Here is a 21092-nt window from a genome sequence, read left to right on the forward strand (position 1 = left end):
TATATTCCTTATCTGTTGAATAGACTCCAATACTTTCCCAACCACTGAGGTTGGGCTAACTGGCCTATAATTTCCTTTCTTTTGCCTTCCTCCCTTCTTAGCCAATGGAGTGATATTTGTAATCATCAAGTCCCAATCAAGTGATTCTTGAAAGATCACGACCAATACATCCATTATCTAATCAGCAACCTCTCTCATATCTATCCTGTGCCTTGTGAATTATTCCCAGAAACTTCAGCCATCTCTGCTCTGCCATCATCCCTACCAATATTCTCCTCCAATCCATCTGGGAAGCTCCTCTCTCATGCCTCTGTAATTCCCTTTATTCCTTTGCAATTCTGATACATATGACTTATGCTTCTCCCTCTCAAATTGCAGTATGAATTCAAACATATTGTGATCACTTCCTCCTAAGGGTTCCTGTATATTAATGTCTCTAATAAGATCTGGGTTATCTAAGATAGCATTTCCCCGAGTAGGCTCAAGCACAAGCTACTCTAAAAAGCCATCTCGTAGGTATTCAACAAAGACCCTCTCCTATATTGAACTTTCCATTACCCTTATTACACACCTCTTCCAGCTTCCTTTGCAATCTCAACCCCACATCTTGGCTACTATTTGGAGGCCAATATATGATTCTCGTAATGGCCAATATATGATTCTCATAATGGCCTCTGTATGATTCCCATAATGGCCTATACATGATTCCCATAATGGCCTACATATGTCTATGACCTAATGTCCAGCTATTGTTTATACCTTGTATTGTGAGATCTAACCCATTTATATTTTGATGCAACTATGGCATCTTTAATTCAAGGCTGGAGCACAGAACACATCTCAGTTTATAATATTGTATTAAGATTAGATTTGGTGGATCCAATCAGCATCATTTTGATTTAACACCATAATACTAATTGTGCATAGGACTTAACAAAAATAAAACCAGCTTTCAGGAGTAACCAGTGTTACTTGTGGGATATCTGAAGCAGAGAGTTTGTAATAGGGACTAAGAGTCATAAAGTCATACAAAAGTACAGCACAGAATAAGGCCCTTTGGTCCATCTAGTTCATACTGAACCAATTAAACTGCCAAGTCACATCAACATGTACCAGGACCATAGTAACCCATACCCCTACTATCCACGTACCTATCCAGACTTCTTTAAAGTTGAAATCGAACTCGCATGCACTACTTGCACTGGCAGCTCATTCCACAGTGTCATGAGTGAAGAACATTTCCCTCATGTTCCCTTAAATGTTTTCACCTTTTACCCTGAACCCATGACCTCTAGTTGTAATCCCACCAAACCTCAATGGAAAAAACCTGCTTGCATTTAATTTATCTATACCCCTCATAATTTTGTATACCTCTCTCAAATCTCCTCTCAATCTTCTACATTCCCAGGAATAAAGTCCTAACCTATGTAATCCTTCTTTCTAACTCAGGTCCTCCAGACCAACAACATCCTTGTAAATTTTCTCGGTACTCTTTCAGCCTTATTTTTATCTTTCCTGTAAGTAGGTGGCCAAAACTGCACACAATACTCCAATTTAGGCCTCACCAATGTCCCGCTAACCCTCTCCCAATATTATAAATGCATTATCTGCCTTTTTTTACTTATTTAAATATGTTAGATTATGAAGCAAAATGTCATCAGATTATTCAGATCACATTACTTCTTAATGTAAGAACTAATGTAGTTGTTGCCTGATAGACTCTGTGACAAGTTCTATACATCAGTGAAACAGTGACACAAGAGATTCTGTAGATGCTAAAAATCGTGAGCAACACACAAAAAATGCTTAAGGAACTCAGCAGGTCAGGCAGTGTCTATGGAGGGATATGTCCTGCTTGACCTGCAAGTTCCTCCTGCATTTTGTGTTTGCTATACGTTTAAAGTTCAAAGTACCTTTATTATCAGAGTATGCATGCAGTATACAACTCTGAGATTCATCTTCCGCCAGACAGGCATGAAACATAGAAACACCATGGAACCCATTCAAAGAAAAAATCGAACACCCATCATGCAAAAAAAGGTACAAATCATGCAAATGGCAAGAAATGAGTGAAAAACACAGAATATAAAACAACAAACTACAGAGTCATTGAAACAGACGAGGAACGTTCAGTTCAGTTCAGTTTATTTTAATTTAGTGCAGTCGTTTGTTGACTGCAGGCTGCAGAGCCAGCTACCCTGATTAAACCACAGAAAATAGCATTAAAAAAAGGAGCAACCGGAAACTAGAAACACATATAACATGAACTGCAGAGTCCAACCACAAACTGCGATGATTAAACCTTGCCTAAGGCCTAAGACCCTGGCAGCATCAAGCAAGAGGGAGAGAGGGACTGGTCAAACGCAGGCACCTTCCTGCGCCAGCATCGTGCAAGAGGGAGAGAGAGAGAACTGATCCAATGCAGGCAGATGGCACTGAATACCTGCTTGCTTTCCACACTTGTCTGAATTGATTTCAATCTTGCTTGATGCTTTAATTGGTGAAATGAGCAAGAAATGGAGTTGATCATGGACTTCTGATCAAGAAGTCTGCAGGCAGCACACTCTACCCAAAACCTCACCAAACTCCCACAGAGACAGCAAAGCACCAGATCACTTAATTGGCATGAAAACTCATCATCAAAGTGTAAATCACAGGTTCAAATTGCAGGCAGCTTAGTAGCAGAATCATATTTAAAAGAAGATAAGTAAAAGAAGTGGTTTTGTGAACTGTCTGGAGGATACAGCCCTTGGTCATATTGGCTGGCATGCCTGATTGTTGCTGAATGAAGCACCATATGTTGCTACATGTAAAGCATACGTGCTCTACTTGTAGCAATATAGTAAAAAAAAGTTTCAATACTTCATCTGTCCCATTATACCTCAGATGATATTAAACAAAGTTCCTTTAACGGATTTCACCGCAGTTGTTCTTACCTGTTACCAGAGGTAAAGTCACCTTAACACCATTCATGATAACATTTCCACTATCTTTAAAAACGAGGACCTGAAATGAAACCAATTATTACAAGTGAGTGTTGTATAATACAAAGAGAAGATTGGAATTAATGGATTAGTTCTAAGCTGCATTTCAACATCTCTAATTATAGAAATATTGAATTATAGACTCGTATAGGACAGAAAAGGGCTTTCCCATCTTACCCTGTCTACACTGATCCCATTTGTGTGCATTAGAGGTCTATAACCCTTCACTCTTCTTCTTTCCAAGTTGTCTTTTCAATGTTATAATTGTATCTGACTCCATGAGTTCACTTGGCAGCTTGTTCCATGTAACCAATCCCTCTGTATCAAAAACTTATCCCCTCAGGTCTACTTTAAATTTATCTCCACTCAGACTAAACCTACTTTGCTTCCTTAATTTATAGACATCCCTGTCCTGGGAATAAGACTTCTCTATCTGGATGATGGGGTGGTAAATTGGATTGGTAAGTATGCAGATGATACTAAGGTCGGTGGCGTTGTGAATAATGAAGTAGGTTTTCAAAGCTTGCAGACAGATTTAGGCCAGTTAGAAGAGTGGGCTGAACGATGGCAGATGGAGTGCAATGCTGATAAGAGTGAGGTGCTACATTTTGGTAGGAATAATCCAAATAGGACATACATGGTAAATGGCAGGGCATTGAAGAATGCAGTAGAAGAGAGTGATCTAGGAATAATGGTGCATAGTTCCCTGAAGGTGGAATCTCATGTGGTTAGGGTGGTGAAGAAAGCTTTCGGTATGCTGGCCTTTATCAATCAGAGCATTGAGTATAGGAGTTGGGATGTAATGTTAAAATTGTACAAGGCATTGGTAAGGCCGAATTTGGAGTATTGTGTACAGTTCTGGTCACCGAATTATAGGAAAGATGTCAACAAAATTGAGAGAGTACAGAGAAGATTTATTAGAATGTTACCTAGGTTTCAGCACCTAATTTACAGGAAAGATTGAACAAGTTAGGTCTTTATTCTTTGGAGTGTAGAAGGTTGAGGGGGGACTTGATAGAGGTATTTAAAATTATGAGGGGGATAGATAAAGTTGATGTGGATAGGCTTTTTCCATTGAGAGTAGGGGAGATTCAAATAAGAGGACATGAGTTGAGAGTTAGGGGAAAAAAGTTTAAGGGTAACATGAGGGGGAATTTCTTTACTCAGAGAGTGGTAGCTGTGTGGAATGAGCTTCCAGTATAAGTGGTAGAGGCAGGTTCAGTATTGTCATTTAAAGCAAAATTGGATAGGTATATAGACAGAAAAGGAATGGAGGGTTATGGGCTTAGTGCAGGTCAGTGGGATTAGATGAGAGTAAGCGTTCGGCACGGACTAGAAGGGCCAAGATGGCCTGTTTCCGTGTTGTGATTGTTATATGGTTATATGGTTATATCTATGCCACTCATAATTTTAGAAACTTCTAAAGTCACCTCTCAGCCTCTTATATTCCAGAGAGAATAAACCCAGCCTATTCAGTCTTTCCTTATATCTACAGCCAGGCAACATTCCTTATATCTAGTGCCCAGGCAACAATCTGGTAAATATCTTCTGCACTCTCTCGGTTCTACCAAAAGCTTTGTACAACTGCAGCATGACATCCCAACTGTTGTACTCAGTGTAAGGCAATATGAAGGCATGCATGCCAAATGCCTTCTTTACTACCCTACCCTCTGTGCCTCTCCTTCTAGGGAGCTATGGCCTCATGGCCTCAGATCCTCTTGTGTCTTAAAGTTACCTTCAGTCTGACCAGCAAGAATGGCAAAGGTAATTAATGGGAAATACACAACAGAAGGGGTGAATGTGGCAAAGTATGTGGGATGTTTCAGGTATAATGCACCGAAGTAAATTAGAAGGAGTAAAGTGAAAACACATGAGGAATACTGACAAGAATCATTAATAAGGTGATTTAAAAATATGGTGGAAAATGATAGACTGAAGAAAGGGCGCAGTGTTCGACTGCAATAGAAATATTGGCTTAAATATTTTATTATGTTGCCTTTCCTTTCAAGGCTTTGTGTCCTGATGTGTTTGCAGTCTTTACAGGGATCATTGATGGTCCCTGATAGAAAAAGATGATAGAAAAAATTGTGCTACTATTAGGTAGATATATTTCATTCTGTGTGTTTTGTATACACACAAGAAATATGCAGAGTAGGCAGTTAGTGATATCAGTCCCTGTGCATTGATACTGGCCTGTCAAACATCACCATGTATGTGCAAGGACACATTGTGTGAATTCTACACAGAAACTTGTGCAGAACCCCAGACTCTTCAGGTTAGTAGTCACCTGAGTTGATTGACATTAGAAATGTTGCTTGGACAATACACCACAGGCTAAGGCAAAGGGTGCCTTCATTTTGTCACTAACATTTGGGAATTGTGGGCCTGCTGTTGTTACGGCTCCATTTTGATCAGCAGGAGAAAGGGGTGAAAAGCAAGGCTTGTATCTAGTGGAGGCTGAAGCAGATAAACCAAAGGATTATTGTTTATGTGTCCACCTGATACAGAAGTTTGGTACCCGAAAGCTAAGTTTTAAAAATAAATCATAATTGAGATTAGTCATCTCCTGTGACCTGGATCTCACTTCTGGAATGACCTGCCTGATGTCACAGTAACCCTGAACATGTGCCTGCGATCATTCCTGGTAGTGCCTCCTGTTGTATTAGTGTCACATTTATAGCCACTAATGCAACAGTGACTTCACAGATGCTGTCTACTCAAAGTGATGAGAGCTCCTTTGTTTCTCCTTGAGTAGCGAACAGCAGTCTGGGTCTTCATAGTGGGCTTTCCAATAGTTTTATAGGTTCCATACAGTAACCAGGGCTGTTCATAAAACAAAAGGGCTATACACTGCATGCAGATGAATTCTGCATATAATCAACATCAGACGGTTATGATGGTTGGTGCAATGAACCCAAGAAGCTCATTAGAATAGTACTCTAGTTATCAATCTGGATATCTGGATGCATCCTCCAATTCATCATCCACCACATCACTGTCTTATTAGCCAAATGAAAAATAATAACGCCAAAATTTCTTGCACACCACATGGAAAAGTCACTACCTCAGTCCAGGACAAGAACAGACATGAGCAGCAATGGTACATTTTCTGTCCCGCCAGACAATTAGTCTCCCTTATTGCCAGCTACACTATTTAGAAGTATATCAGCTTTATATATTTGGGAATGTATTAGCACTCTCCTGCATTGATGCTGAATGACATCTGGAGTCACGTTGGTGACATTATGAGAGTGCATGGCAGCAAACTGATCTTCAATAGTACAACTTTGAACTTTCAGTGAAGCACTTAGATGCCAATGTTGCATTGAAGCAAACACTATGGCTGTCAGGTGCTTCATGGTGATTAACTTCCTGACTCTTGAACTCAGTGGCTCAAATAATAAAGGTCCTCAAATAATGCCCTATCCCTTCTTTACCATCACATCAATTAATATTAATGTTACTTCATTCATTAATGTAATGCATATTAAATTCCTAATATCAAATATTAAAATCTGTGTTAAGCAGCAAATATTAATATTGAAGAGAGGATTCTATAATAAAAAGAAAACAAGTAATGCAGTTGATGCAAGAGATTAGAAGTCTGCATGATGAGCTATTTCATAGCATAAACAGTAGGGTTATCAGAGGTAAATTGTAGGTGTGTCTATAGTTCAGTCTCATAACCTCAGAACAAACTTACATTATGTTTATGGTCTGTTGACAGCACCACAGTTTTTAGACAGGTTTCAGTTGATGTTGTTCCACAAGACACAATCTCTGCCAGTAAAGTATAATGTTGCTGATCACAATCCTGGTAACAGAATATTTTAGGCAGTTAATTCAGGTAGGTGGTTGAAATTCAACAACTGGATTGAGCAAGACAAGCGATGTCAATGGAACAATTTGTAGCAAGTGCAGTTGATCCTTTTTTAATTCAGTTACTTATTAAAAGAACTGTTTACTTTTGAACCTGGAGGTTTTATGATATCAAGTTTATATAAATTATACTTTTATTGCCTTACCTTTCATTTAACTGCATCAAATGCAGTTTAAAATACAGATAAACTAATTTAAGATATGCATTATGGCATTCCTGATGCTTTAACCCTAGAAATCTGCCAATGGCTTTGAATATTCTAATTCGTATTTCAGTTAGTTAACTTATCATTTTTCCCATAATTCTTCCAGAAGTTATGGAACTGATGCTGTTCCGGTTATTTTCCTTATCTAAAAGATCAGATCTTTGATTGGATATGATTCAAGGGGCAATTTGCCTCAAATAGAATTGAGCAAGCTATGGCAAATTGCAAATGGCAAAATAGCTATGGCAAATAAACTTGGAAAGAATTCATAAAAGTACAAGATGCATTTCCCCAACAGACGTACAACTCATTGTTCACTTCTCCAGGTGGTGGTAATTTAGAAACTAAATGCACCAATGAAATAAGGACCTCCTGCTGACTATTGACCTCCTGCTGACTGTTGATTCTGATTGTTATCCTAAAATCTGGGTCTCTGTACCTCCCTCTACAACTGAATCCTTGACATCCTCATGGGAGACCACAGATTGTGTAGACTGGAAATAACATCTCCTCCTCACTCACAATCAACGCCGGCACACCTCAGGGGTGTGTGCTTAGTTCATTACTCTAGTCTCTCTACACCCATGACTGTGTGGCTCAGCACAGCTCAAACACCATAGATAAATTTGCCACTGACACTTTTGTTGGCAGAATTTCAGATGGTGATGAGAAGGCTTACAGGAGGGAGACAGAATGAGGTTGAGTCGTGCTGCAGTAACAACCTTGCACACAATCTCAGTAAGACCAAGGACCTGAATGTGGACTTCAGGAAGGGGAAGTCGAGGGAACACATACTAGTCTTCACCAAGGGATCAGCAGTGGGTAGGGTGAGCAGTTTCAAGTCCTAGGTGCCAACATCTCTGAAGATCTACCCTGGGCCAAGAAATTGATACAGTTACAAAGAAGGCATGACAGTGGCTATATTCAGTAGGAGCTTGAGGAGACTCAGTATGTAACCAATGACACATGCAAATTTCTACTGACGTACTATGAAGAGCATTCTAACTGGTTGTGTCACCATTTGGTATGGAGGGGCTACTGCACAAGATCAAAGAAAGGCACAAGAAGTTGTAAAACCAGCTAGCTCCATTATGGACACTAGCTTTCATTGCAACTATGATATCTTCAAGGAGCAATGCCTCAGAAAGGCACCATCCATCATTAAGGACCCCATCACCCAAGACATACCCTTTTCTCATTACTACCATTAGGGACGAGGAGCTACAGGAGCCTGAAGGCAAACACTCAATGATTCAGGAACAGCTTCTTCCCCTCTACCATTAGAATGGACAGTGAACCCATAAACACTTCCTCACTATTTTTACTCTCTTTTTGCAGTACTTATTTAATTTTAGATACATACACTCATTGTAGTTCATATTTTTCTCATTATGTATTGCAAAATACTGCCGCCATAGAACAACAAATTTCATGACCTATGCCAATTAGACCTGATTCTGATTCTGAATGTCCCTCCCCATTATGTCTATTAAATGGTCCTCTGGTACGATAAGGTGATTCTTAACATCTGAATTTACATTGTTATGGTATTGTATTGTCTGCCTACACTGCACTTTCTTTCTAACTGTAATACTGTACTCCATTATTCCTTTTAGGATCTTAAAGTTATAGAAAAGTATAGAACAGAAACAGGTTCTTCGGCCCATCTAGACCGTGCTGAACCATTTAAACCCCATCATCCTGCACCAGCACCATAGCCCTTCATACCCTTATGGACCTATCCAAACTTCACCTAAACATTAAAATTGAGCTTGCATGCACCACTTGTTCTGGCAGCTCATTGTTCTCACTACTCTCTGAGAGAAGTTCTGTATTTTTCACCTTTCACTCTTAACCCATGACCTCTGATTGTAGTCCCTCCCAACCTCAGTGGAAAAACTTTCTTGCATTTACCCTATCTATACACCTCATAATTTTGTATACCTCTATCAAATCTCCTCAGTCTTCCATCTTCTTTTCCCTTCTGTCACCTCAATATACTGATATGATGAAATGATCTGTATGGATGGCATGGAAAATAAAGTCTTCCACTGTGCCTTGGTACATGTGATGGTAATAAAGCAGTTTACCAAAACTGGTCAATGTTACAATCACCTTTTCAACCCCAATCTTCAGTGCTCGTGCAAAGCATTATTTAGACTTTGGCCATTTGGTCCATCGAGTCTGCTCTGCCATTTCATCACGGCTGATCCATTTTCCTCCTCAGCCCCAATCTCCTAGCTCCCCCCCCCCATATCCCTTTATGCCCAGACAAATCAAGAATCTATCATCTTCTGCCTTAAATATACATAAAGACTTGTTCTCCACAACTGCCTGTGGCAACGAATTCCACTGATTCACCACTCTCTGGCTAAAGAAATTCCTCCTCATATCCATTCTAAAAGGATGCCCCTCTATTCTCTATTCCTCTGATCTTAGACTCTCCCACCATAGGAAACATTGTCTCCACATGCACTCTATCAAGGCCTTTCATGACAGTATTCAAAAGTTTTCAATTAGGTCACCCCTCATTCTTTTGAATTCCAGTGAATACATGTCCAGAGTCATCAAATGCTCTTCATATGACAAGCTGTTCAATATGGAATCATCTTCATGAACATCCTTTGAACCTTCTCCAGTTTCAGCACATCCTTTCTAAGATACAGGGCTCAAAACTGCTCATAATATTCCAAGTGCGGCTTCACCAGTACTTTATAAAGTCTCAACATTACATTCCTGCTTTTATAGTATATTCTAGTCCTCTTGAAATGAATGCTTAACATTGCAGACTCAACTTGCAACTTAACTTTTAGGGTATCCTGCACAAGGATTCCCAAGTCCCTTTGCACCACAGATTTTTGTATTTTCTCTCCATTTAGAAAATAGTCAACTCTTCCATTTCTTCTACCAAAGTGCATGATCATACACTTTCTGACACCGTATACCATCTACTACTTCTTAGCCCATTTTCCTAAGCTATGTCCTTCTGTAGCCTCTCTACTTCCTCAAAACTACTGCTCCCTTCAGCCCATCTAGTCTGTGCTGAACTATTTAAACTGCCTACTCCCATTGACCTGCACCGGGACCATAGCCCTCCATATCCCTGTTACCTATCCAAACTTCACTTAAACATTGAAATTGAGCTCGCATGCACCACTTGATCCACAATTTCTTCTGTTTTATTTATATCTGCTCATTTTAATTTATTAAATTTATATCTGTGCAGTTGGATGCCTTACTAAATGTGATGTATAGGAATATGTCATATTAACATATGAATGTTAATTATGAAGGACCTGTAATGTGCTGTACTATTCTATGTTCTATTAACAGAAGCATAATAAGATAAACTCCAAGGCTGGTTAAATCACAATGTCATATGTTTCACACTATGAATCAGCAGCCAGTAATGTTCCCAGCAAGCAAATGAAGTGCCCTGGAAATTAAAACATGTAACAAAAGTAGCAGTGCAGTAACTTAGAGAGTCACGGGAAAATCAAAATATTTTGACTAGACGTAAAAAGAATAACTTTTAGGAATACTTTGTTACCTTGGAAAGAACGTAATAGCAGTTGCCATGAAATGTGTATTTCATCCCATCAAAAGTGGAAACATGTGCTCCCCCCTCAAAAGAGCATATACCAGGACAAGGCAGATTCTTGCATAACCATTTGCCACTGCTGCAGACACTATAATAAAAAGGGACAAATATTTGCCAATTGATTAAAATCTGGTGTGATATAAGGAGATTGAAGTATTTTTACAGCTCAGAATTGATGTGGGTTATACCATTCTTCACACTCCGTTGAAAGCAAGGTTCCTGAGTTGTAATGTTTGCCTTTCATTGTACATTTGCAGTCCTCCACTTTGATGCATCCAGAGTCAGAGTAATCGTCAATCACCATTCCTGAAAGAGGCAAGGTTTCAGCTATTTAGAAGCCCAAGGAAGAACCTGAATGTATTTTGTCAGACTATGTACTTGTTAAAGTGGGAGGTTTGAGACTGTTGAATAGAATAGCTTGTATTTCTTCAGTCATACAGTAATGAAAGAAACATGGTAAAGCTCCTTATTTGGTGCTGGGAACATACCAAAGTTAGTCAACATGAGATCATTTTAAAATCAGGACCTCATTCTGAATGTTGACTAGTTCCCTTTATCCTGAAAGTCATCATACTCTCCAGATTAATTGCAATTATGTAGCCCCTGCTCCTGAGCCAAGAACTCAGGTTTAAGGTGTAGATCTTCAGACAAGGATTATTTTCCCTCAGGCATTCTTTGGGTCTCTGAGTGAAAGAGTAGATGTGATGGTGAACACCCCCCCCCCTCCCAATCATTCTCCGCCTACACAGAGAAGTTGTTCTGCATTTTCAGGATTTAGTTGTACTGCTTCAGAATGCAGAGAATAGAACAGTTCCACACAAGGACAGACTCCTTGGTCAATCATCTCTGTGCTGACTATGTTGTCAATGGAAACTGCACATCTACATGCAGAGTCTATATCCCTCCATGCCCTTCCTATTCACATGTCTATATAAATGCATCTTAAACATTGTGATTGTACCTGTTTTATTATCAGCATGAGATAGTGTTCATTAGAGGCTGATTAGTATAGGACCTTGCCTTATGCCTAGGCCTGAGTCGATGTAGTAGAAGAGGCAGTATAGGACCTTTGTTTTATAGAAATTAAATATAAATCCATCTTCCTGCACATTTTAGTGAATGGGCCAGCAGCTCATTAGCTGACGTTGCTGAGACATTGGTTGTTGGTGGGAAGGGTTGGAGGTTGGGCAGTTCAGCACTCATTCCTGCAGGGTACTTGTTGAAAGAGAGGTGTCACATTACAACAAGAAAGATCTTTAATACCAGCTTTTCCAATAAACAAATCAAAAAAACCACCAAGATACTTTGTTTCTTGCCATTGTGTGGATATTAGTAAAAAACTCAGGTATCCTTGGCTGCGCAGATCTAGGGAAGACAGACCCTGCAAAACGTGTGAGATTGAGGCATGAGCCCTCCAAATCTTCCTGTTTGTGTGGATGCTGTGTAATTTATTACCCTTTTACAAATGAGTGCCACAAAATAATAAACAGTATAATTAAAAGATTTAGCTTTATAATTCTTAATTAGACTAAGGGGTTAGTAAAGAAAAAAACAAAAAAAAGGACCCAGTTTAATGGAACAGTCTACTGTGCACAAGCTGGAGCTCATGGTTTCCCCAAGTCACCGACCCTCAATCGATCTCACCCCGGGCTTCGTCAAATCATGGTACCGCTCTGGGTCAACTCCTACGACCTCTTCTCTCCAGCACCTTCTCCCTTCATCTCTCTCGAACCGCAAAAAAATCTCAACCCAACCTTGGTATCGCTCACTAGAGAAATCTCCCCTTCATTTCTACTACCCTAATTGGATGGCAGACACCTCTCCTCATCTCGTATCTTCAAAAATAACCCAAACATAAGCGGAAAACAAGCAGCTCACCGCAGAGTCCTCTTACTAGGTGTAGAGTCCAGGTCAGGCTCTGGGTCAACAAGCACTTCTTGTCCCAGAGGTAGAAGGTGGTGCTGATGGAGAATCTTGACAGGCCCATTCCCATCCTCTGGTTTCACCCAGAAGACTGGTGTGTTTGGCATCTGACTCTCCACTACATAGGGCGTAGCTGCCCAGCGGTCAGCCAACTTATGCATCCCAGGTGGCCCCAAATTCTTTATGAGGACTTGATCTCCCAGCATGAGTTGGGAGAACTTCACCTCCTCTTACTTCCTTGATTCTGCTTGGCAGCCTTGACCCCAGCTTATTCATAAGTCTTTTTCAACTCCCTTCTCGTATCAGACACATACTTCAGATAACTCTTCAGTGGTAGGTCATCCCTGTTAGTCCCAGAACAAAGGTCAATGGGCAACTGCACCTCACACTCAAACATCAGATAATATGGCGAGTACCTGGTACCTTCATTTTGTGTACAGTTGTAGCAGTGGACGACATGTTCAATATGTTGACTCCACTTGTTCCTTTTGCTGATCTCCAAGATTCCAAATATGTTCAGCAAAGTCCAATTAAATCTCTCGGGCTGGGAATCACTTTGTGAGTGATAAGGTGTAGACTCCAAGCATGCTTAGTATCTTGTGTATGAGCCTATTCTTGAAATCCCGTCCCTGATCACTAAGGCTCCTGGGGAGGCCATAATAAATGAAACACTTCTCCCATAACACTTTGGCCATCGTGGATGCCCTCTGATCCTTGGTAGGGAAAGCTTGCACATATCTGGTGTTGTGACTGATAATGACCAAGACATTCGCCATGTTGCTGGCATTTGGCTCTATTGACAGGAAATCCATACACACCAGGTCACGAGGTCCCGCACTCTGCAAGTGGGACACAGGAGTGGCCCTTGTAGGCAGCGTCATCCTCCATATGCATCAAATGCACAACTTGCAGTATTTTTCGATCTCCGGCTTCATTCGGGGGCAGTAGGACTGAAGTCTGAGCAATCCATAGGTCTTGACAACCCGCAAATGACCAGAATCATCATGAAGTGACTTTAACAAAATACTCTGATACTTCTCAGGCAGAACCAGCTGGGAACACTGAGGTTGGTTTGGAGGTGACGTGACCCAGTATAGGATCATAGAAAGATAGAAACATAGAAAATAGGTGCAGGAGTAGGCCATTCGGCCCTTTGAGCCTGCACCGCCATTCAGTATGATCATGGCTGATCATCCAACTCAGAACCCTGTACCTGCTTTCTCTCCATACCCCCGATCCCTTTAGCCACAAGGGCCATATCTAACTTCCTCTTAAATATAGCCAATGAACCAGCCTCAACTGTTTCCTGTGGCAGAGAATTCCACAGATTCACCACTCTCTGTGTGAAGAAGTTTTTCCTCATCTCGGTCCTAAAAGGCTTCCCCTTTATCCTTAAACTGTGACCCCTCGTTCTGGACTTCCCCAACATCGGAAACAATCTTCCTGCATCTAGCCTGTCCAATCCCTTTAGAATTTTATACATTTCAATAAGATCCCCCCTCAATCTTCTAAATTCCAGTGAGTATAAACCTAGTCGATCCAGTCTTTCTTCATATGAAAGTCCTGCCATCCCAAGAATCAATCTGGTGAACCTTCTCTGTACTCCCTCTATGGCAAGAATGTCTTTCCTCAGATTAGGGGACCAAAACTGCACACAATATTCTAGGTGCAGTCTCACCAAGGCCTTGTACAACTGCAGCAGAACCTCCCTGCTCCTGTACTCAAATCCTTTTGCTATAAATGCCAACATACCATTTGCCTTTTTCACCGCCTGCTGTACCTGCATGCCCACCTTCAATGTGTACAATGACACCCAGGTCTCGTTGCACCTCCCCTTTTCCTAATCCGCCACCGTTCAGATAATAATCTGTTTTCCTGTTCTTGCAACCAAAGTGGATAACCTCACATTTATCCACATTAAATTGCATCTGCCATGAATTTGCCCACTCACCTAACCTATCCAAGTCACCCTGCATCCTCTTAGCATCCTCCTCACAGCTAACACCACTGCCCAGCTTTGTGTCATCCGCAAACTTGGAGATGCTGCTTTTGATTCCCTCGTCTAAATCATTAATATATATTGTAAACATATATCGGATCTGGTTCCTCACTCCAATCTGGGCAATTCTGTCAGCAATGGAGGCACTGCAGCATGTTGTGTCTTCTCCCTTTGGGCCAGGTCTCCCTTTTCAACCATTGACCAAATGGTACAGATGCCCAGGTCATCTTGCTGAACAGCTGCCACTTCACCGGGACTCAATTCTAGCAACTGGAAGTCAGGTTACTGGAATGGCATCATCAGAAGCTCCCAACTGATCTACTGCTCAATCCTGCCCTTGCCTTCCCTCTGCCTTCACTATGATGGAAAACTGGCACATGGCTTTCTCTCCCAGGGCTGGAATGCTCTCCCACTCTCCTTCCCTATCCCGCCCTTCATGTACACATCGGAACAAAGCATCAGCATCAATGTTCCTGCTTCCAGGCCGGTACTTCAGGCTGAAATCATAGGCAGACAACACCGCCAACCACCGATGGCTTGTGGCATCCAATTTTGGCGAGGTCAGGATACAAGTTAGGAGATTGTTGTCCGTCCTCACCTCAAACTTGGCACCATAGTGGTAGTCACTCAACTTATCCACCACAGCCTACTTCAATGCCAGAAATTCTAACTTGTGCATGGGATAGTTTTCCTCAGAGGGCGACAGACTCCGGCTGACAATCGCAACAGGTCTCAACCCGCTGCCCTGATCCTGATACAGGATACCCCATAAGCCCTCTCTGCTGGCATCTGTATGCAGTACATAAGGCAATCAGGGATCTGCAAAAGCCAGCACAGGAGCTTGTGTCAGCAGCTCCTTCAATCACCACAACCTTTCTTTGAACGGAGTGTCCTTGGTCAACTGGATGGTGTGGCGAATGCTCTTGGAACAACCTACATTAAACTCATTAGTAGAAAAGACACCTTCCAGTTTCAACACCTTCTCTATCAACCTCCTCTTCCAACCTGCAGGTACTGGGGAGTCCCCAAAGTTGAATGACTCAGCAGTCAACTTACCCTTCTTCAAAGAGAGTTTCTCCCTGGCTTGTCTCACAGGGACACTAGACTGGGAAGAGGTGTGCTAGGGGCATCCCCCTTGAAGGTGACCTCCCTCTTCATAGTGTTCCTGACAATCACTGCCATCCTGCTTGCCTGTACAACTGAGGGCTTCTGCAGTTTGGGCTTCACCAGTATCCCAGCAGGTAAGCCTGACTCCTCTTTGTGGTCTTCTGGAGCATTCACCCAGAGGGCCTCAGCCTCAGGCATTCTGGGAAATTTGGGGTTTACTGTCACTCTCACTACTTCCCCGGGCCATAACACAATTGGTTTTGACTAGGTGAACCACACAGTTCCTCATCTAAACTGATTATCTGTCCCAATGCAGCCATGCAATTTCTTGAAAGCAGCTTGAAACACTGGATAAATGGACAATATTTTCAGAATGCTCTCTCCAGCTCTCTCTTTGCAGGCTCCCATTAGCCCCCTCACAATAGGAATGTTGGTCCCCACAAGAACTGCAACACCGCCCTTCTCAACGGGTCCAGACAAACTAGCGCTAATGTATCAAGGGCCTCAGCCACTCCCACATCGGCCTCTGAAAACTCCAGCTTCACTGACAAATAACCATCATATGGATAATCATCTGCACTAAGACCCCAGATCTCTAGTGCAGTGAATGGCATCAATGGTAAATGTGTCAAATACTGGTTGTAAAATGAGCAGTAAAGCAAAGTGACCTGAGACCCTGTATTAAGTATGGCTCTAGCATAAATACCCTCAATCCATAGTGATACATTGGAGCTTGGCCCCACTAGGCCTTCAGGAATAGGGTTTTTTGCTTTAGGGCATTCCTTGTTACATTGCTGGGAACGTGCTCCCCCCGACACACCAGGCTGTTCCCTCACTGGGTCTCTTCTAATTTTCCTGACATCCCTCTCCGCTTAGGGGCTCACTCTCCAAGGAGTTTCCCATCATTCACACTCCTGCCTGAAGTGCCCCTCTTCACCAGTTATAACAGACAATACTGGCTGCTCCCCTTCTTGTGGGACCCCAGCCACCAGCAGCCCTCTGCATAGTCCATCCTCTTAGGGGGTCCGTCTCCCTATCAGCTCCATTGTACTGGGGAGGTCATACCAGCTGATAACAATCAGGACATCTTGGTTCTCAACCCTGCCACAATCTCCTTTATCACTCCCCGGGGTGGGTTATCTGTAGTCACATCAATGCAGGGGGCTACTACCGAGGACCTTATCCTGCCAACAGAACTGCCCCCCCCCCCCCGTGCTTCTGACACATTCTCCTCCTCTCATACTTCTCTGATCAGTTCAACAAACAAGGGAGGGGAGCACATCTTACGAGACAGTCGGAGACCCCAAGCGATCAGGTCCTGGGACTGGGTGCCCTTTGCTATCTGGCCATTCTTAACTGATTCACCTCAGCCGCCTCTCAAGCTGCCTCTCAAGCCTCTCAAGGCCATTCTTACTGATCCACCTCAGCAGCCTCTCAAGCTGAAAATATGTAGGCAGAAAGTTTCTCCCCCTTCTCCTGACACATGCTCTGAAACCCCGTCATCAGCTCCATTGGGCTTCCCATCGCACCAAACAACTTCTCTAGTGCTTTCATGTAGTTCGCAGAAGTAGCAAGGGGGTTCTGTGCCTTTACATCTCTGGCTATGTCAGCAGCCCGCCCTTTCAAACTTTCAACTAATTCCTGTCTTTTTACATCCTCAGGGCACTGCCACTCATCCAGCTTCTGAGAGGTCTCCTCCACCAAGTCTCATACTCCTCTTCCCCCTGGGGGTGGGCTTCACCCCAAAGAACATACTCAACTAGGTAGCTAAGACCCTCTGCCTAGGCACTGGGCCATTTATTCGCCAGGGAGGTAAGGGCTGATACCAACTCAGAAGTCCCACTCTTCACTGGGGCACTCATTAGATATTCCAAATCAGACCACTCCTTGGCAGAAACGAGAGCAACCTGTCTTTGACGTCTCTGTCCCCAGCTACGGGAGACTTGGCTTGCGATTTCGCCCACTCTCTTTCTCCCAGAAAGTATGGACAGCCCACACACCCCCCCAGGGCCCCAACGGTACCAGGCAGTTCCACTGCCATTATGTCAGCACTAGTCTGGACTAAAACAAAGACTTTTCCCGCCATTTTATCAAACCTACGCTCCACAATCGCAACTGTTCCTATGGTTTTAACAGTACTTAAACTTAGAATTAACAATTCATCAGGAATTCAAATGTCTATCCCACTCAACACACATGCATTCGTTACCAGTAACCCCGTGGATTCGCACCACCGCCCAAGCCCTGCACCATCCATAAACATGTATCGTAATCACTTTACCGGCTAATAGTTTATCACAGACTTAAACACTCAACCCACTAGATCAATGCTCAGGGCAATCACACAGCATCCAAATCGATCCAGGATGAGCCCCCATAATGAAAAGCTCTGGTTCTGTTGGCTGCGTGAGTCCAGGGAAGACAATCTTCGGACTCGCCAAATGTGCAAGATTGAGACATGAACCCACCCCAAACCCCTTGTTCGTGTGGATGCTGTGTGATTCGTTACCCTGTTACAAATAAGTGCCATGAAATAACAGACAGTACACCACATACAATTAAAAAAGTTAGCTTTATAATTCTTAATTATAAAGGAAAATTCTTAATTATAAAGGCTTAGTAAAGGAAAGAACAAAAAAAAAGAAAAGGGCCCTGTTTAATGAAACAGTCTAATGTACACAAGTTGGAGCTCATGGTTTCATAGAACATAGAATAGTACAGCACATTACAGGCCCTTCGGCCCAGAATGTTGTGCCAACCCTCAAACCCTGCCTCCCATATAACCCCCCACCTTAAATTCCTCCATATACCTGTCTAGTAGTCTCTTATACTTCACTAGTGTATCTGCCTCCACCACTGACTCAGGCGGTGCATTCCACACACCAACCACTCTCTGAGTGAAAAACCTTCCTCTAATATCCCCCTTGAACTTCCCTCCCCTTACCTTAAAGCCATGTCCTCTTGTACTGAGCAGTGGTGCCCTGGGGAAGAGGCGCTGGCTGTCCACTCTGTCTATTCCTCTTAATATCTTGTACACAAGATATTTTGTTTCCCCAAGTTACCATTCCTCAATCGATCTCATCAAATCACAGTCCCGCTCCGGGATGAATCCTACGACCTCTTCTCTCTGACATCTTCTCCCTTCATCTCTCTTGAATCACAAAAAAACCCCAAGCTCAACCTTGGTGTCCCTCACCATAGTAACCTCCCCTTCACTTTGATCATCCTAGTTGGATGGCAGACATGTCTCCTCATCTCTTATCTTCAAGAATAACCCAAACATAAGCTGAAAACAAGCAGCTTGCACAGAACAGCACAAAATGAAATACATACAGCATAACAGTAAAATATATGAACCAGGGCATTACATTAGTGAAATTACTAAATATTTTACACCTACTGAGATCATCATGCACAGTCAGCCCTTAGGTTCACAAAATGGGTGGTCAACAGAACCACTCCATTACCTGGGTTGGGTCTCTGGAGTATGTAAATTGTCACCTGTGCAAACAATGGATTTTCTAAGTGACACCCTACTCCCCATTGCAACAACCAAGAAGTGAGACACTCATTTGACAAGTGAACCAATTTAAAGCTCAGTACAGGAGTCTGCTGCACCTTTCTGTTTCCCCCTCTCATGTACAGAGTTGTAAGACAAACCAGCTTTGTAATGCTCTGAAGGATTTTGGCCTGAAACTTCAACCATTTTTTGCCCTCCATAGATGTTGCACAATCTGCTGAGTTTCTCCAGCAATTTGTGAGTGTTGCAAGTAATGAACTTATTGTGGAGTTATGTGTTCTTTATCAATTCTGCCAGTGTGTAACTTAATGTTTTGGTAGTCAACTTTGAGACTGAAGGAACACTGAATTACAGGAGCTTTAGTTGAAGAGCTGAACCATGATTGCTTACCTGGGGGGCAGAAACACCCATCCATATAGTGCTCCTCACACAGACTGCTTGTATCGAGGTGAGAACAGGTGTCCATACAGGGAGAGCCACTTTCCTTGTAGATCATATTCAATGGGCATTTCTTTGCTGCAGAGTAGAGTGATGGAATGTTAACATGTGGATTCAGATTGAATTCCTATAATAGAAATCAAGCTGCATCTTCAGAAACCAGAACCATATCAGGCACCCCATGAAGAAAAGGAAAACATCCTCCCCAGTGTGAAACAGAGATACAGAAACCATTCAGTTTAACAGGGTAGGATCAACATTTCATGATCTCCCAGGCTCAACAGACATAAATCACCCACACAGCTTTTCCCAGATACTTCAGAAGAAGCCTGGAGCAGGGCAGGGCTTGTCATCTGCAGAGGGGCCAAATGTCCAAGTTTGGCCTGCATCATTGGAAATTCATGGTTCTTGATAGGAATCAAGCAATGACCAACTTCAACACAGGAGCATCTAGCTACTTGCCCTTAAGATCACCTTAAATAATGACTTAACGTCAATATTCAGAGGGGTCACAATGACCAGAAACTGAAATGGAGCAGCCACATAAATAATAGATAGAAACATAGAAAACCTACAGCACAATACAGGCCCTTCAGTCCACAAAGCTGTGCCGAACATGTACTTATTTTAAAAATTACCCAGGGCTGCCCATAACCCTCTATTTTTCTAAGCTCCATGTACCTATCCAGCAGTCCCTTAAAAGACCCTATTATATCTGTCTCCACCACCATTTCCGGCAGCGCATTCCACACACTCACCACTCTCTGTAAAAAATTTACCCCTGACCTCTTCTCTGAACCTACTTCCAAGCACCTTAAAATTGTGCCCTCTCATGTTAGCCATTTCAGCCCTGGGAAAAAGCTTCTGACTATCCACATGATCAATGCCTCTCATCATCTTATACACCTCTATCAGGTCACCTCTCATTCTCCGTCACTCCAAGGAGAAAAGGCTGAGTTCACTCAACTTATTCTCATAAGGCATGCTCCCAAATCCAGGAATCATCCTTGTAAATCTACTCTGCACCCTTTCTATGGCTTCCACATCCTTCCTGTAGTGAAGCGACCAGAACTGAGCACAGTTTTCCAAGTGGGGTCTGACCAGGGTCCTATATAACTGCAACATTACCTCTCAGCTCCTAAACTCAATCCCACAATTGATGAGGGCCAATGCACCATATGCCTTCTTAACTACAGAGTCAACCTGTGTAGTAGCTTTGAGTGTCCTATGGACTTGGACCACAAGATTTCTCTGATCCTCCAAACTGCCAAGAGTCTTACCATTAATACTATATTCTGCCATCATATTGAACCTACCAAAATGAACCACTTCACATTTATCTGGAGTGAACTCCATCTGCCACAGTATCAGACCACAGGCTTGGTGTCCTGTGTGAATTCTTTAATCTGACACCATACAGACCCTTCTCAATACC

General features: G+C 42.4%; 1 protein-coding gene across 1 annotated transcript in view; it reads right to left on the reverse strand.

The window, feature by feature from the left end:
• LOC140729830 (uncharacterized) overlaps positions 1-21092 on the reverse strand; it is a 167914-nt gene that overhangs the window by 109454 nt on the left and 37368 nt on the right. Inside the window, exons 7-11 of the mRNA XM_073050043.1 lie at positions 19610-19735; positions 10859-10976; positions 10620-10758; positions 6688-6798; positions 2937-3006 (exon numbers count right to left, since the gene is read on the reverse strand). Of these exons, the coding sequence (XP_072906144.1) occupies positions 2937-3006; positions 6688-6798; positions 10620-10758; positions 10859-10976; positions 19610-19735 (564 nt within the window). The remainder of the gene's footprint in view (positions 1-2936; positions 3007-6687; positions 6799-10619; positions 10759-10858; positions 10977-19609; positions 19736-21092) is intronic.

Source organism: Hemitrygon akajei, chromosome 6, assembly GCF_048418815.1.
Source record: "Hemitrygon akajei chromosome 6, sHemAka1.3, whole genome shotgun sequence".
In the NCBI taxonomy this organism is placed as follows: Eukaryota; Metazoa; Chordata; class Chondrichthyes; order Myliobatiformes; family Dasyatidae; genus Hemitrygon; species Hemitrygon akajei.